This window comes from Pelophylax lessonae, assembly GCF_965119305.1.
Source record: "Pelophylax lessonae genome assembly, chromosome: 12".
Taxonomy (NCBI): Eukaryota; Metazoa; Chordata; class Amphibia; order Anura; family Ranidae; genus Pelophylax; species Pelophylax lessonae.
In genome coordinates this window covers 76,716,109-76,734,678 of record NC_138779.1, presented here as the reverse complement: position 1 = coordinate 76,734,678, position 18,570 = coordinate 76,716,109, and the positions used below count along the sequence as shown (strand labels likewise).

Genomic DNA, 18,570 nt, shown 5'->3' with positions numbered 1-18,570 from the left:
TAAATATTTTATACCTTAAAGTGATAGTAAACTGCCATAAAAATAAATCCCTCTAGTGCAGCACTGTCACGGCTCCCTGGCATTTCCATCTTCACCCGATTTTTCTTTTTTTTTTTTTTCAGGTTCGGGGGCTCTGGCTGTATGAATGGCCAGGGCCACAATGACATCGCACATGCACGCTAGGAACCCAGCACGAGTATGCTGTCCCTTCAGAGCATGTGCGCTGGTGATGTCACTGGCTGCATCCCGTGTGAATATCTCCTAAGCAGTGCAAGTTTGGGAGATATTCACTGTACCTACTGGTAAACCTTATTACAGGATTATCTGTAGGTACAAGGTAAAAAAGTGGACTATACTTCCACTTAATGCATTCCCTGCATTAAGGTAAAAAAAGTTTATGTAGCAATATCGCAAACTTGCCCTGGTCCTCGCTAAATCCAGTGCTGTGCCCACTTGTAGTGTCTCTCTCCTCTCCCTTCTCTCCCAAGCTTTGCTGAGGCAGCAGGAGCCATTGGGCGAGTCGCACGGTCTGTCTATGGAGGCAGGCAGCATGACTTGGGATTAAGCCTGCACGAGTGCCTCCACAGCAATTGGCTTGCAATGGAGTTCACTTGCAAAAGAGGTGGAGCCAGGAGTGTCTGCAGGGGACTCAAGAAGAGGTTTGGGGTTGCTCTGTGCAATTCCATTGCACAGAGCAGTTAAGTATAACTTTGTTATTTAAAAATTAAGAGTTTGCAATCACTTTCAGGCTCGTTCACACTATACGAAGACCTGCGTTCTAATTCACTGGATAAATGCAGGTCACTACCAAGACACATAGATAACCAGTTGTTTTCTGTGTGCTCTGTTTGCACTAAAAATGTGGTGTAGATAAAAACTGAGCTTAACACATGGTGTGATCAAACCCTAAAGCGACCTGCTCTGGAACAGTTCTTGAGGCCAAGTCTTTTCAAGTTTAGCCATCTATATACACCCTGAATAATCTTTTTATGAATACAAAAGATTCCTGCTTGCCTCCTTTTTTGAGTGTAAAGAACCTTTCATATTGAACTTCTGTTGCTCTTTTTGAAAGAAAGCTTTTTGTTACTAGGAGTAGTAGTGCTAGCTACAGGATACGATCTACAGGAAGTGGAATCTGTTCCCATGGAGCATTTTCCCATTGAGCAATTTTTGTGAAATTCAAACTTGGATTTACAAAGCAGATTTTCAAAGAACCCCCTAGATCAGTGATGGCAAACCTTGGCAGTGGCACCCCAGATGTTTTGGAACTACATTTCCCATGATGCTCATCCACTCTGCAGTGTAGTTGAGCATCATGGGAAATGTAGTTCCAAAACATTTGGGGTGCCAAGGTTTGACATCACTGCCCTAGATGAGTGGCTAGGGCATGAAATGCGTCTCTCAGCTGTTCTGGAAGGTAGAATTCTTTCCAAGTCTGCGAATAGGAAGACCTACCAGATGCTGGTGCAGTAGGAGTAATGTGAGAAAATCTAAGAGGGTGTCTGCAGGATGGGACTATAAAGTCATAAAATAATTTCCCAGTACATTCACAACCAGCGGACAACAAACAAATTTTTTGAGATTCAGAACGCAAAGCAAAACCAAGCCCAACAATTTAACAGTTTTCCAAAACAGTCATAATTCAAGGCATGCAGTGAATGCTAGTTAGCAACAGTACTTTCCATTTAACTACCAAGCCATTAATTAGCTGGTACCATACAAAAACACACAGAGGGCGCACCAACCTAGTGCATTATCCTTGTCCTCCTGTTACAACTGATCACAAGAGCAACAACTTGCAGATCAATTAGAGACTAAGATGAAGGCTTCCTTGGTTGTAAAGGAAAGGAGATTTTAGTTCTGCTTTAAAGCCTCATTTACACCATGTGCAGTGACATCCATTTTTCTGCATATGTCCTTCAAGAACACTAAGAAAACAATTGTTCTCTATGTGCCCTGTCCACACCACAACACTGGTATCACATGCAGATTTTTTTCTGCGCAGGAGTCTGCAATGTGTAAGCAGGTTTCTGCATGGAAGAAACTGATGTGACATCAACATTTTGGTGTGAACAGGGCACATAACCAACGTGCATGAAAACTGATGTCAACGTTTATAAAAACAAATGTAAACTTCTGTTTCTGCAAGTAAAATCTGCGCTTTCTTTCCCCCATCAGTTTTTCTGCACATATGGTGTGAACAAGGCCTAAGCCTGTGGCTTTTCCCTACTTCATAAATTGGTGTCCTGTCCATAGAGAAGGCACCGTCAGGCTGACTAGATGGGAAGTATGGAAATCTCACATACAGCAATAAAAACATGTATTATTAGTACAGTGGGGAAGAGTAAGAACTACTTTTTGGATTTTATCTGTGTTTGTGACCTCACTGGAAGAAAATATTCCAGAGTGAACTTGGACAACCATAAAAATCAAAACTCCAGACAAATCTGGGGGAAAGACCGGGTGAATACTAAAGCACTCGGGACCAGCGGGAGCGGTGACAGTGCAGTGCTGGAGGGTTTTCTTTCTGTCATAATGCGCTAGTATGCAGTGCATACTAGCACAAAATGAGATCAACGTGCAGTGGGTCTGGTTATTGTTTTTAACAGAGTTTGATAATGTTTTAAAGTTTTTCTTGGCTTTTTTTTTTTTAACGGCATAATGCGTTTTGAGATAAATTTATTTCCTCCAGTCCTGGGCTTGTGAACATTGGGTCAAGAGGCTGGGACTGTTCATAAAGAGAAATCAGGTATTTCACTAAGCAAGAACCAGATCGCATGTCTGTAGCTTATCTTTGTTAGAAAATTCAAGTATTACATGAATGTGTAAGTATTAGCACTGGGCAAAAGTGTATTTTTTGTTCTACTTGAATGTTAAAAATGTTCTTTAATGTAATTTAGAATAATACATTTCTTTATTGGCAATGGGCTCTGTATTTCTTATGTCTTTTACACGTTTAACATGTTCTCTAGTCTAATTCTGGTTTCTGAATAAGTTAATTATTTATCAGCTCAGTGCTCTGATGTACTTTTGTTTATTGTAGGCCAAGCTTCCTGATCTACAGCCATTCCCTTCGCCTGACCGTGATCCTGTCACTCAGCATGAAGAACTGGTGTGGATGCCGGGTGTCAATGACTGTGACCTGCTGATGTACCTGAGGGCAGCCAGGTGAGCCTTTAAAGTACTCCGCAGACAGTTGTGTTTGCAGACCAGAGCTAGTTTTTCTGACCCCAAAGACAGAATATTTACAGTTTAGGACTGTTTAGCAGCAAACTCAAAATATCCTGGGGAAAACATGTTCTGGGTTACATTATTTCTGTAATGTGTCATGTGTTTGTATAGATAAAAGTTGTGTTTTACCTTAAATTGGTAGTATACCGCTTTTTTGACTTTTAACTACAGGTAAGCCTATAATAAGGCTTACCTGTAAGTACAATTAATATCTCCTAAACCTGCACGGTTTAGGAGATATTTGCACTGCATACAGCCGCTGATGCGAGCGGCGCATGCGCTCTGAAAGTGGACCTTCAGCGTTCCTTGCCGGGAAGTGCCGGAAAATGACTCCCACGCACATGCACAGGAGTGACGTCATCGCGGCTCCGGCCACTCACTGCGCCGGACCTGCCGAACCCGGAAGAGACACCGAGGGATCATGTCAGCTCCCACAGCGGTGTCCGGGGGTCCGGGGGAGCATACTAGCTCATTATGCCTTTGTCTTGCAGGGTTTTTTTTTTTTTTACTTGTATACTCCCGCTTTAATGCATTTTCTGCATCAAGGTAAAAAAAAAACCTTTTAATAGTAGCTCCCGCTGCGCGCCCCCCCCCCCCTCCCCCTTAAAACTGACCTGTGAAATACCTGCTGATCCTGCCAGTCCCCCTGCTTTACTATTTTAGCCTTAAGACACTAGGCATACATCTATCCCAGCATGGTCAGTTTGCTTATTTTTATTACAGGTTCTTGTATAGCGCCATCAATTTGCGCAGTGTTTAACATTTATATTGTAATTTTTGCAATTACAAATGTTTAGGCATGCTCATGTTTATTTTGTTTGTATTGGTATGACACACAAAAGTAGAGAAACAAAAAGCCAAATCTGACACATTCCACACAAAACTTCAAAAATGGACAGGACAAAATTATTGGCACCTTCTTAAAATTGTAAGAACTAATTGCATTCCAAGTTTGTGATGCTCCTGTAATTTGTAAATAAACTCACCTGTATCATTTAAGGCTGCATTCACACTTGAGCATAGCGTTTTACCGCGTTTTTTACCCCGATTTTACCGCGATTTTTACCGCGATTTTCAGGCGTTTTTTTCAGGCGTTTTTGGAGGCAGGCATTGACATCTATCAAAAATGCTGGTAATCAGCCCAAAAAGAAGCTCATGTACTTTTTTCAGCTACAGGCGTTTTGCAAAACGCTCAGATGTGAACAGGGACCATTTAAATGAATGGGGTTTTACTTGTTGGGCGTTTTTGAACGTTTTTTTTTAGCGTTTTTGGAGCTGAAAAACACTCAAAAACGCCCAGGTGTGAATGGAGCCTAACAGGCACTGACAATATAGAAATCACACTGGCAACCAGTTAAAATGGTGAAAAATTGACTCAACCTTTCTGTTGTGTGTCTGTGTGCAACACGGAGCATGGAGACAAGAAAGCACAGCAAAGAATTGTCTGAGGATTTGAGAACAAAAATTGTGGAAAATCATGAACAAGTCCATCTCCAGAGATCTCAATGTTTGTGTCCGCTATGCACAACATTGTCAAGAAGTTTACAGTCCATGGCACTGTGGCTAATCTACCTGGACATGGATGAAAGAGAAAAATTGATCAAAGATTGCAATGAAGGATTGTTCAAATAGTGGATAAAGAACCTTGTTAAACTTCCAGACAAATTCAAGCTGACCTTCAGGCACAGGGTACAACTGTGTCAGCTCGCACTACACATCGACTCCTGAATGAAAAGGGAATCTATGGTAGGAGACCCAGGAGGACCCCAATGCTGACACAGGAACATAAAAAAGCTATATTGGAGTTTGCCAAAACTTATCTGAGGAAGGCAGAATCCAATTGAAAGAATGTGCTGTGAACAGACAAAACAAAATTACAGCTTTTTGGTAAAGCCCATCATTCTACTGTTTTCAGAAAAAGAAACGACGCCTAAAGAATAAATACAGTCCCTACAGTCAAACATGGTGGAAGTTCACTGATGTTTTGGGGTTGCTTTGCTGCTTCAGGCACTGAATGCCTTGACTGTGTGCATGGCATTATGAAATCTGAAGACTACCAAAGAGTAGTGGAGTGCAATTTAGGGCCCATTGTCAGAAAGTTGGGTCTCCATCAGAGGTCATGGGTCTTACAGCAGGACAATGACCCGAAGCACATGTCAAAAAGCACATAGAAATGGTTTAAGACAAAGCACTGAAGAGTACTAAACTGGCCGACAATGAATCAAGATGTAAATCCCATAGAGCAGTGGTCCTTTACTCCGGTCCTCGGGGCCCACTAAAAGGCCAGATTTTAAGTATTACCTTGGGGAGATGCAGACTAGATCATTGCAATGGCTGAGCAGCAAATGAGATCACCTGTGATGTAATTTAGTTATCTTGCAAACCTGGCCTGTTAGTAGGCACAGAGGACTGGAGTTGAGGACCACTGCCATAGAGAACCTGTGGAGAGATCTCAAAACAACAGTTGGGAAAAGAAACCTGTCCGATCTGAGAGACCTGGAGCAGTTGGCAAAAGAAGAGTGGTCCAAAATTTCAGTAGAGAGGCGTAAGAAACTCATTGATGGTTACAGGAAGCGATTGATTTTAGTTATTTTTTCCAAAGGATGTGCTACCAAATATTAAATTGAGGGTGACAATAATTTTGTCCAGTCTATTTTTGGAGTTTTGTGTGGAATGTGTCAGACTTGGCTTTTTGTTTCTCCACTTGTCCTACCAATACAAACAATACAAAAGAAATAAACATGAGAATGCCTAAGCATTTGTAATTGCAACAATTTTCTGGGCGAAGTAGTGCATTATTTGACAGAAATGCAGGTGTGCCATTATTTTTGACCATGACTGTATTAGAGCCAATTAACCTACCAGGAGGCTTTTGAAGTGAGAGAAAACAGGAGTACCTGGAGGAAACCTATGCAAACGCCAGGCAGGTAGTGTTGTGGTTGGGATTCAAATCGATGACCCTAGTGCTGCTATGAGGAAATGCCAACCACTTATCCCCTGTGCTTGAGAGCACAGCCAAAAGATCAGTGTACTGCTGTTTCCATGCCTCCTGCGGATATGCCCCTCAGTAGTCTCCATCCCAGTCTCTCTAAGCCCTTTATGCAGCTGAGAACAAAAGTCGTGATCACAAAAAGGGGAAAAAAAAGTAGAATTTCGAATGTATGTTCGATGTTCTACCCACTAGTGGGGTCAAATTTACATATATTTTTGACTGCAGTAACAAAAACTGTTGAAGGAGCAGGATGGACATTTTTTTTGCGTGATTTTCTAACACTGAATGGGGTTTTCATTCGAGAGAGTCTGTTCATGCCAATATTGAGTAATAAAAGAAAACTAAGTTTTGAAGTACTTTCAAATAACATTTGTTAAACTGTTACTAAACTCTGATCTGCCCGCCATTGTTGAGACAGGGAAAACCAACAGTCACAAATGTGATTGTGTATTGCTTTGAGGATATTTCTACGTTTTGTGGGTTTTGTTTTTTTTTCATTATCTCCTTTGGTCACGTGATCTTTCTCTCAGCCTGGGGGTGGGCCGAGCTGAGCCAAAGGAGAATCACATGTCCTGTGACATCACTTTATCACACCCCATCCCTTAGGGTAGGTTGTGTAATTATTATTATTTCAGGTACTTGTATAGCGCTGTCAATTTACGCAGCGCTTTACATATACATTACACATTCACATCAGTCCCTGCCCTCAATGAGCGTACAATCTAAGGTCCCTAACTCACATTCATACATACACATAGTAAGGCCAATTTTTTTTTTATACAAGATCTAATTAACCTACCAGCATGTCTTTGGAGTGTGGGAGGAAACCCACACAGGAAGAACATGCAAACTCCAGGCAGGTAGTGTCGTGGTTGGGATTCGAACCAGCGACCCTCTTGCTGCTAGGTGAAAGCGCTAACCACTACACCACTGTGCCGTCCAGTTGTGTCCGACTCTTCGTGACCTCATGAACCATAGTAAGAGCTAAAGCAATTTCTCATGTGATGTGCTGTGGGTTTAGCTTCGCCTCCAACCTGGTTCATGTTCGCTGTGGTGAGGATGAGGAGGGGGATTAGAATCAATTTGTTAAAAATTTACTGATCAGAATTTTCATACCTTGTCCGTACCTACCAGTATGTAACTAGCTTTAAAATTGCAAGTTCACTTGTGCCCTCTTAGCTGAATCCTATCAGGTGCTGTGTTAACTAGCTCTTTCATTTAGCCTAATTTTTGCTGAGGGTTGCAGGGATCCGAGCAATGAGGGTGAATAAATGTTTACCCCTAGTATTCCTTCAAAAGGGGAAAAAAAAAATCTACATGAAGAATAAAGGTTACCCAAAACAGCCAACACTTTCTATAACACTACCCTTTCAACATAAGGAATGCTACTGACTTAAAGCTTAAGTTCATCTTTAGTAACATGCTACACCCATATTTAGGGTGTAATATGTTAGCAAAGCGCCTGCCTGTGCCCCTCTGATGACCCGTTGTGACAGCAGGCAGGAATATCTTCTCCCGACACCTGCTGTCACAATTTAAAATGTGCGCTCCTGTGGGGGGCTCCACCCACACGGCCGTTTCATTCATTCACAGCAATATTTGAAGGCTTAAACTACAACTACTGACTGCCATCGTGGCAGATGGCTTGTAGTTCTCAGTGAACTGAGGATACTGGTGAGCGTTCTCGTAGCTCTCCAGTAACTGTCTGCCTATACGGAAGGTACAGACAGACAACTGTACTGAGATTCTGCTGGAACCTAACATTGAATCTGCTGATCGCAAGTGCAATGCTCTGCAGGCTCCAGAAAAAATATAAATATGTGCATTTATTTATTTTAAAGGTGAATTTAACCTTGAAAGGGTAAGTTAACCTTTACAGAAAATCTGTAAGGTGAACTTACACTGGACCCCCACCCCATCCCCTCTGGTCCCGCTGTACTTGGATCCCACGATTCCCCGCTGTCAGGCATCGGGAAGCTGCTTTACCGGTCCAGGGATTTGAAATCCTCGTTTTCTCTCTCCCCTCTCCAGCGGTGACAGGACGGGATAGGTGGATTCTGATTGGTCAGCGCTGTCCATGTGGCGATGCTGACCAATTAGAATGCCTCCTATTCATACACACAGAGGTATGGGTAGGAGATTAAGCTGCTGAAATTTCAAAACCCCAGACCGGGGAAGCAGCGACCCAGTATCTGACAGCGGGGGATCGCAGGACTTCAGTATAGCGGGGTTGGGGGTCCAGTGTAAGTTCACCTTACAGATTCTCTGTAAAGGTGAACTTACACTTTAAAGCGAAATTACACAGCTTCCGAGCACCACAAATCAAAAATGCTATTTAATTCATTTTTAATATTCTGATCAAAGTTCCCCTTCTGTCTATGTCTCCATGCCTTTTTTTTTTGCTGAGAAATCACCTTCCCAGCATTTCTGGCCATCTTGAGTAAGGGCATATGATTCATGTAGCATTAACTTCCCTGGATCCATTTGCCCTTAGCTCAGGCATGCAGGCAGGAGGGTGGCGTTAGCAAAGATAACCTTTCCCTTCCTATGACATCATTTGTTTAGGCCTGCCTGGAAACCAAGAAGTAACTGGGAAAACAAATGGGGAAAAACAAGTTTTATGACAAGTAAATACATAAAATACATAAAATATCTTATCTAATTGCTAATTACCAACATAAAGATTTTAAAAAAATGTGAATTTTGATTGAGAAAGTGAAGTTCTACTTTAAGTATGTTCTAGTTATTAACTTTTTTTTTTTTTTGTATGGTCTCTGTAATCTGGTTGCCATAAAAAAAAATGTTTTATGTTTACGGACAGTTTAATTAAACAGTTATCACATTACTGTAGGCTGCACCATTTCATAGAAGTATCACCAGATACTATGGGATGCATATTTAAAAGTTTTGTAGATTGCGTGATTTGACTTGTCTAGCATCTTGAGGGCAGGGCATTGGTGTACACTCTATTCATGCCACTCTCTTTTGACAGGAGTATGGCTGCCTTTGCTGGGATGTGTGATGGGGGATCCACAGAAGATGGCTGCGTTGCTGCGTCTCGAGATGATACAACACTTAATGCACTTAACACAGTAAGTTTGTTGTGAGCTTGTCAGCTCTGTCTGTCATGTTAGATGAAGTCCTAGGTTTCCTGGAGCTCTTGACATACCTAAATCACTGTACATGAACACTGTAGAGATTTTACCTGCTTCATTATTCTTTGGACAGGTCACTCATATCAATGATGCAGTAATTGGTTAGCCACCTCATTTGCCAAAGATTGAGTGGAACTCAGCCTTTCCTTAAAGTGGTTATATAGGCTAGGTTTTTTTTACCCTAATGCATTCCCCCATTAGGGTAAAAACACCCAACTAACACCCCCCCCAAAAAAAAAACACTTAACCTGAGTCTCAGGGATCCAGCTCTGTGCCTGGCTGCAGTCCTCTCTCCTTCTCACAGGCTCTCAGGCAGCTGCAAGAGCCATTGGCTCCTGCTGCTGACAGTCAAATGCTGTGAGGAGGGGACACAGCTGAGCTGCACTGTGTGTGTCTGTCTATGGATACAGGAAAATGCAATGCGGTTCCTGTGCAAATCGCATGAGGTGATCCACGCAAACTAGTGTGAACCCAGGCTCAAAGCATTTAGGAGATGAGACAGCCATCTTGAGTGCACTCTATTGAACAAATGAACATACCAACATTTCTTTGGAGTGTGGGAGGAAACCGAAGTGCTCAGATAAAAACCATGCAAGAACAGGGAGAGCATAACTCCGGCAGATAGTGTTCTGGTCAGGATTCTGAAGACCCTAGTACTGCACGGCACACACACAGCCACTGTGCTGTCTATAACTAAATATAGTTTGTTAGTGTATATAAATACAGTATACATTAACAAAAATCTATGGTCTTCTCTTTAACAAGGGTCAAGGGAGGTACTGTAAGTGATCATCAGACATTTGATAACTTCAGGATTGTTCATTTACAGGTATAACAATCGTACCACAAACATGCCTTTCTGTGTATTGTGTTTGCTTGTAACTTTAGATATTACTTTCCAGAGTTTTATGGAAGATCTGACTTCTGTGTATTGCAGTGTGTGTTTTTTGACCGATAAAAAAAAAAAAAAAAAAAAAAAAAAAAATGAACCCAGTCATGTATTTATTATCGAGCTCACCTTTACCAAAAAAATTGCCTGTGCAGATAAGGAGTGTCTGTGAATTAGAGCTGCAGGATTCTGGATAAAATGCTGGAAAAAGATTCTCTGCTTTTATATATATATATATATATATATATATATATATATATATATTTGGGGATTCTAAGTAATTTTCTAGCAAAAAATTACTGATTTTAACCTGTAAGAAACAACTGTCAGGAAAAGGCCATACACTAGCCGAAAAATCATTTGAAAATCTGTCATTTGGTCCGATCATTCCTTTTTCGTCCAGTTAATGGGCACAAATAGAAAATCATTTTTAACTTTTCAGAGCCAAAGAATCAAAGGAAAAGTTTGGAAAATTCTGCCGAACGAACGTTAAATTGAAAGGCTAATGTGTTTCTCGGCCGAACTGTTTGCACTAGACATGTGACAAACTGAACTAAAAACGTCCATTGAGCGATTTATCGTTCGAAATTCGGTCATTACATGATGGCACAATCGTCTGCTCTCACGGCCCATTTTTAATTTTTCGAAAATGAGTTTGAACGATTTTTCGCTACTGTAGTATGGCCAGCAAAGTCTTTTAAGTGGTTAAACTGAGCTCATTTACAGACAGAATTTCATTCCTTTGATCTAAAAAAACCAAATGATACATTGTGTTTATAGTTAGGCAACATTGCCTTATCAATGTTGATAAACATTTGGAGTCTTTTTTTTTTTTTTTTTCCTGACAGCTATGAGTGAGCAGAGAACAGCTCCGCTCAGTATGAATCGAGGGAATGCAGTTTTAAGATTGTGAGGGGGGTTGAATCAAGATCACCATTTTTAACGATTAATCGTGCAGCTCTACTGTAGATAAAAACAAACTGCAGCTTTGTAATAAGTGGAAAAGTGCCCCTGCTTTAGGTGTAGGCCATTTTTGTACAGTGGAAATAAAAAGTCTACACACACCTGTTAAAATGGCATGTTTCTGTGATGTACAAATTAGACATTTCAGAACTTTTTCCACCTTTTATGTGACCTATAAATTGTATGACTTAGTTAAACAACAAACTGAAATATTTTAGGTGGAAGGAAGTTAAAAAAAAAAAAAATAATAATATGGTTGCATAAGTGTGCACACCCTTAAACTAATACTTTGTTGAAGCACATTTTGATTTTATTACAGCACTCTGTCTTTTTGGGTATGTCTATCGGCAGGGCACATCTTGGCTTGGCAATATTTGCCCACTCTTCTTTGCAAAAACACTCCAAATCTGTTAGATTGCGAGTGCATCTGCCGTGCACAGCCCTCTTCAGATCATCCCACAAATTTTCAATTGGATTCAGGTCTGGGCTCTGGCTGGGCCATTCCAAAACTTTAATCTTCTTCTGGTGAAGCCACTCCTTTGTTGATTTGGATGTATGCTTTGGGTCATTGTCATTCTGAAAGATGAAGTTCATCTTCATGTTCAGCTTGCTAGGAGAAGCCTGAAGGATTTGTGCCATATTGACTGGTATTTGGAACTGTTCATAATTCTCTCTACCTTGACTAAGGTCTCTGTTCCAGCTAAAGAACAATGCCCCAAAGCAAGATGCTGTCACTACAATTCATCACTGTGGGTATGGTGTTCTTTTGGTGATGTGCAGTGTTGTTTTTGTGCCAAACATATCTTTTGGAATTATGGCCAAAAAGTTCAATCTTGGCTTCATCAGACCATAACACATTTTCCCACATGCTTTTGGAAGACTTCAGATGTGTTTTTGCAAAATTAGGTCAGGCTTGGATGTTTTTTTTTTTCGTAAGAAAAGGCTTCCGTCTTGCCACTCTACACCATAGCCCAGACATATGAAGAATACGGGAGAGAGTTGTCACATGTACCACACAGCCAGTATTTGCCAGATATTCCTGCAGCTCCTTTAATGTTGCTATACGCCTCTTGGCAGCCTCCCTAACCAGTTTTTTTTCTCATCTTTTCATCAATTTTGGAGGGACGTCAAGTTCTTGGTAATGTCACTGTTGTGCAATATTTTCTCTGCCTGATGACTGTCTTTATTGTGTTCCATGGTATATCAATGCCTTGGAAATTCTTTTGTACTCTTCTCCTGACTGATACCTTTTAACAATGAGATCTCTCTGGTGCTTTGGAAGCTCTCTGCGGACCATGGCTTTTGCTGTAGGATACGACTAGGAAAATGTCAGGAAAGACCTACTAGAACAGCTGAACTTTGTGGGGTTAATAAGAGGAACTTTAAATGATGGCAGTTGTGTACTGACTCCTATTTAACATGAGTTTGGATGTTATTGCTTTATTCTGAACACAGCTACATCCCCAGTTATAAGAGGGTATGCACACTTATGCAACCACATTATTTTAGTTTTTTTTTTTTTACTTTGTCATATTTTTTAACATAACAGAAACCTGACATTTTAACTCTTTATATCCACTGTACCTCATGAAGCCTGACCTGAAAATTTGCAGGACATTGTTAAGAGGGGCCCAGCTATTACTGTTCATCTTCACCATTACAGGAGCGCTCTCTCAAACTGAGCTCAGAGTCACTGCGTCCGGGGAGGGAGAGCCCACATATGAGGAAGTTTGAACCCGATAAGGAGCTTACTCTTGTGATGGTAAACAGTAATAGATGAGTTTCCCCAACAATGTCCTAGCAAAATCATGGGAGTTTTCAGGTCAGGCTTCATGAGGTACATAAATGTCCTGCACCTATAGTAAAGGCTTTATTCAATTTTGGACAAAGCTGCAAAGGTTTTTTTCACCTACAGACTGCATTGGCAGTTTTTTGCTAAAGGTAAACTATGCCTTTAAATTAGTACTACCCTTATTCCCATATTGAAAAAAAAAAACTCAATCTGCCTTGGTATCTGTCTCCTATACTACTCCGTGCAGCAACACTCATTTGGGGAGAGTCAGCAGTAGAACTAGGAGCCTATGAGGATGGTGTTGTCATTTACAGCGTATGCAGACTTAGACGAGGAGAGCTTAATAAGATATAGAGTGAGCTGTTGTCACTTTGGCTCAGTTGTTGCTGGGGTGGGTCCTGGACCAGGCTGCATTGCAGGACCTCTGTGTAATCTGCAAAGAGGTCTGACCGGAATAGCAAGCGCTATAGAACGTAATTAATCAATTGGCAAGTAAATTGGTTATACTGTATTTATTTAGACAAGGTATTTACCTTCTTTCTCGGACTTCTGCATTAACTATTCTATTGGTGTTAGGTGTTGTCATGTTTTTTCCCAGGAAACTTAGTTTTTTTTTTTTTTTAAACATCTGATTAGTTTTATACAGTCCTTTCCAGAAAGATTCAGCAAGCTTTTCACAATGCTCGGATGAATTTCAGCTCTATTTGGAACCAGGGGGAATACATAGGCCTGCTTTCTCATAGGCTCAGGGATATCGGTAATAAGGAACCTAGCAGCAAGAAGAATTTAGCAAGGTGATTTGTGTTATAGGTCCTGTGACCATTTTAAATAATTCAATGACCCCCAGAAAGATTTAAATATTGGCCTGCAGCAATGTACCTATTTTTATCTGACGGCATCATTTCAGTTTACTTTTACAGTAGGCTATACAGATCCTTGAATATATTTTAGACCGTGAATCATTAAGGTATAGATGCATAGCCATACATATTGTCTCCTAGGTGGTAGTCCTTGCCATTTGACAGTGATCAACTGACAAATCATTATCCTATTACTGCTATGTCATAAAGCTGACAGCTGCTGTTTTTTTTTTTCTTTTACATATGGACCTCTTGCTGCTTTGTGTGCCTAAGCACTTAGTTATATAAAATAAAGCTTGACTGGAAGGGGAAGGATGTGTTGCCATGAGCAACCTTATCAGATGTTGCCTTATTTTTTTTCTGAGCTGCGGTGGAGACTCGACATTTAGAAAGTGACTGGTTCCAGTGGCTGACAGGTCTGCCCCAGTGTAACTCCTGCTTCCATGATTGCAAGGTTTTACAGCATTGTTGTGCTGGATACTGATTGTAGCAAGCGATACACTACCCGTAGAGATGTAGAGGAGCACGGGATGAGCTGTGTCATTTATTATTATGGAAATTCAATAAGGTTTCCAGGCCTGCTATAAATCAGGCTTGACAATCCAGAGCTTCATTTCTGCAATAACAGCAGCACCTGCTATCAGCAGCGGGAGCGCAGAGGCTTAATGTCTTTGCACAGACACAGCAATATAAAGGTGAGTGGAAAAGATGGGAGGGAGGAGGGGATACATGGAGCTGATAAGATACATTGCCACACAGAAAGGCAGGCCTTTCTGTCTGTCCTTGTTCCTTGCTGCTAGTAGAGTGCTTTATCCCTGTGCTTGACTTCTTAGAACAGAGACCCGCCAATTTGTAAAATGAACTAGTCTAAAAATAAGAACAGGCAACCGCTGATGGAAGCAAGTCAACCCAACGAATCCCTTCAGCTCAGCATTCAGGCTCTAAGGGGGTTTGGCCTCTGCAATGCACTGATAAACATCCTTTGTGTCTCATACATGTATTATTTCAATAGAGAAGGTAGTTTTGACTGTTATGTACTTATTCACTAATTATTTGGAGTTAATATTGTACACATTACCTAAAAGCACATGTTTTGCTTGCTTTTGATGTATGTTATATTATATTGCATGCTCTTGCAGCTGTCAGATGGATCAGTCCGCATCTGTGCAGATTGCTGCAAGTAATTCCCATACAGAATAAACCAACTAAAGAGTATGGGGGAATTCTAATGTCTCACTGCTAAAAGATTAAACCTTATACCTTTTGATCTCCTCATCTGTAATCCTTTTAAATCAGTGAGCTGCAAATGGGTTTTTTAATATCCAAGTAGCGTGAGATTCGAATTGATGGTATAGTTGGGCGTGGGCGCAGCAAAATCATACAGTGTTTGGGGCGGCAAAGAGAAATAATGGCCCTGCAAGTGTCTTGCGATTTTTGCTGAGTTTCTGAAAACGCGGGCAGAAATGTGTAAGTCTGCCCACATTCTCAGAACATTCAACTTTGAATGGAGCCTGATCCTATAGTATTCTTAATGTGAGTGGGGGAAAAAGCTGTGCCTTAGGTTCGGTTCATACTGCTGTGACATGGGATCTGACTTGTGGGATCCCAAATGGCGTTGCATTTCAAATTGAATGTTTCCCTATGAGAGCCGTCTTAACTGATACTACACTCCGACTTTAGAAAGGTTCCTGCATTGCTTTGACCTGACTTGGGTACGATTTCAGCCCTTGTACAGGCTGCTAAATAGCTTTCAAGCCGGAAGGGAGTCGCAGGGCAAAGTCGTACGATTTTGCTGTCTCAACCGAGCCCTAAGAGGGAGCAGTAAAGTACAATTCCTTTGGTGCACTGCGAAGTAGGATCCGCTGTCCATGAGCAAGAGACATTGCCACCCTGGCATCATCTCCAGTGTATGCATTCTAAATAATGTAAAGTAAGCTGATGCCAGTGTCAAAAATTTTGATCGTTCTAGGCTTAAGTGAAATTCCCTGTGATATGTACCTCAACAGCAGGAAAGTCTTAAAAGTGGATCAAGCCTTTACACACTCCCCCAAAAATGTATAAATACATTTTGTATAGAATCCCTCTTTAAAGCTTTGATTAACCACGTGGCCTCCGGAAGATTTACCCCCCCCCCCTTCATTACCAGGCCATTTTTCGCAATACGGTACTGTGTTCCTTTAACTGACAATTGCGCAGTCATGCAACGCTGTACCAAAATAAAATGTATGTTCCCCTTTTCCCACAAATAGAGCTTAGCTTTGGTGGCATTTGATCACCTCTGCGATTTTTTTATTTTATTTTTTGCACAACAAAAAAAGACCAACAATTAAAAAATGTATATATATTCAATATATATTCATACATACACACACATATATATATATATATATATATATATATATATATATATATATATAGATATATATATATATATATATATAGATATATATATATATATATATATAATGTAAAAATCAAATTTCTTCATAAATTTAAGCTAATATGTAATCTGCTATATATTTTTGGTAAAAGAAAAAAAAATTCCCAAGTAAGCATATATTGATTGAATTAATTGGTTTGCACAAAAGTTATCGTGTCTACAAACTGTGGGATATTTTTATTTATTTATTTCGTTTACTAGTGATATTAGTGATCGGCAACTTAAAGTGGAGCTGTGATATTGTGGTAGATATTCTGATACTGACACTTTTTGGGTACCAGTGACACAAATACAGTGATCAGTGCTAAAAAAATATGCACTGTCGCTGAACTAAAGACACTGGCTGGGAAGGTGTTAATATCAGGGGCGATCAAAGTGTTACCTGTGTGTCTAATCAGTGTTTTACTATACTGTTAGGTGCTTTTACTAGGGGAATAGATGGAATTTATTTCCTTTGCAGGGACACATTCCATCCCTTCCCTTCTGTCAGAATGGCGATCTGCGCCTCTGCCTAATGATCAGCGGGTGCCTGAAGGACATCGGGTACCGTGCACCCGTCAGTTGGCTTCCGCTGTGTGTAATCACAGTGGAAGCGAGCCAACAGGGGCGCGCAAAAGCACCCCCTACCCAGAAGATCGTGTGTGTTTATGTATATGTGTGTGTATATGTATATTTGGCACACAGGTTCCAACCTATATAAGTAAAACTGCTTAAGGCAGACCTGAAGTGGTTACATGTTCAACATCTCTACTTGGAACTGGTTCTCAATTGAGTTGCAGGAAAAGCTTTCTTAAATAATGTAAACTTGGGACCATATATTTAGGAAAAAAAAAAAAGCCTTTGTGGACCCTTAAATAATGTTGCCCATATAGCCTTAAATAATCCATTGAGGAAACCGGTCATACATTCTGCATTGATGTGGATAATGTCTCCAGTTGGCTGAGAAGCATCCTATCCGTCGAAATGACACTAATACCGTGGTTTAATACACCCCATCTGTCATACTGCTTCCCTTATCCGCTAACGCCATCACCGGCATCACTGTAAACCTGTTTTTCCTGCCTTTGCAAAATGTAATTTTTGGAGTCTTGAGATAATTTATTCCTACAGATTCACTCGTTCTTGAAATATGAAAGATCCATTCTAGTCTCCATGAAGCTAAGCGGGTCTGAAACCTCTTTGTATTGTGTGGAAATAGGAACGTAATGACTCATTACAGAAACACAGGTTGCTAAAGCCACCTTCTCCTGCCCCCATTCAGCCAGGAAGTAGAGAAGGCATCCACAGAGTATGCAGTGTAATTGAAGATATAAATTAGAATACAGCGCCTTGTTGAGATGTGAGAGACTAGGAATAGAGTTCATTATAAAACCAAGGAGCCTTCCAGCTGTGTCACTGAAGAAAAGGAAATGGTCAGATCACACTGGCTGCAGATGCCATTTTCTACATGACTGTACCTGCCAACTTACTGTGTGTACGATTTGTGCTTATTATTTATATATTTTTATATATATTTTTTTTTTTTTTTCAATATTTGCTCTAATTTAGTGTAGCTTTAGTAAATAGTGTTTCAAGTTTTATTGCAGAATTAAAGTAGACCATATATATTCTATTTCAATAGAAACCTAATATTCTCTAAAGTGGCTCTAAAGGCAAGACATTTTTCTCTTTTGTCCATTGACGGACATAGCTCCTCATCTTCTTGACTACGTGGGTTATGCTGCCCCCTACAGGAGTAGGACACTAGGCAGGAAAAATCTTGACTACGCCTATGGAACAGTCCCAGGGGGTGTACTCCCACTCTCTGCTATAGGTACTCAGTTTTTTTTCTGCCTAATTAGGCGTAATGACCTAGTTCCTACCTGGGATCCCTGGTCCTGGCAATTTTTTTATTTTTAAATGAAATCTTTTTCTTTTATTTTTATTTTTTTCCTGTGGGATCTACAATCAAATGCCGGACTGGGCGACGGACTAGATGATCCAGAGGATCCCCCCAGTCTGGCCACTGAGCGCGTGCACACCGCAGCTCCGCGCTAGGTCGGCCCCAACATAGCCCCACTGGACGGGGCTGGCCTGCGAGTTAAGCAAGCGAACTGGCTTTGGCCTGAGTCGCAGTGTTTTCTCCTGGCTGACAGCACCCACCATACAATGGAGCGGTGGCCTGTCAGGAGCAGTGTCCACCCTGTTCCTGGTGTAGTAAGCAGCTGTCCCCCCACCCCTGGAGGTTTTTGGAGTGGACGTGGGCCCC

The 18,570-nt window shown here is 41.0% G+C and overlaps 1 protein-coding gene across 1 annotated transcript in view; it reads left to right on the top strand.

The window, feature by feature from the left end:
- Window positions 1–18,570, top strand: part of RERE (arginine-glutamic acid dipeptide repeats) — a 387,592-nt gene that overhangs the window by 271,335 nt on the left and 97,687 nt on the right. Inside the window, exons 8-9 of the mRNA XM_082274341.1 lie at window positions 3,044–3,168; window positions 9,216–9,315. Coding sequence (XP_082130467.1) covers window positions 3,044–3,168; window positions 9,216–9,315 — 225 coding nt within the window. The remainder of the gene's footprint in view (window positions 1–3,043; window positions 3,169–9,215; window positions 9,316–18,570) is intronic.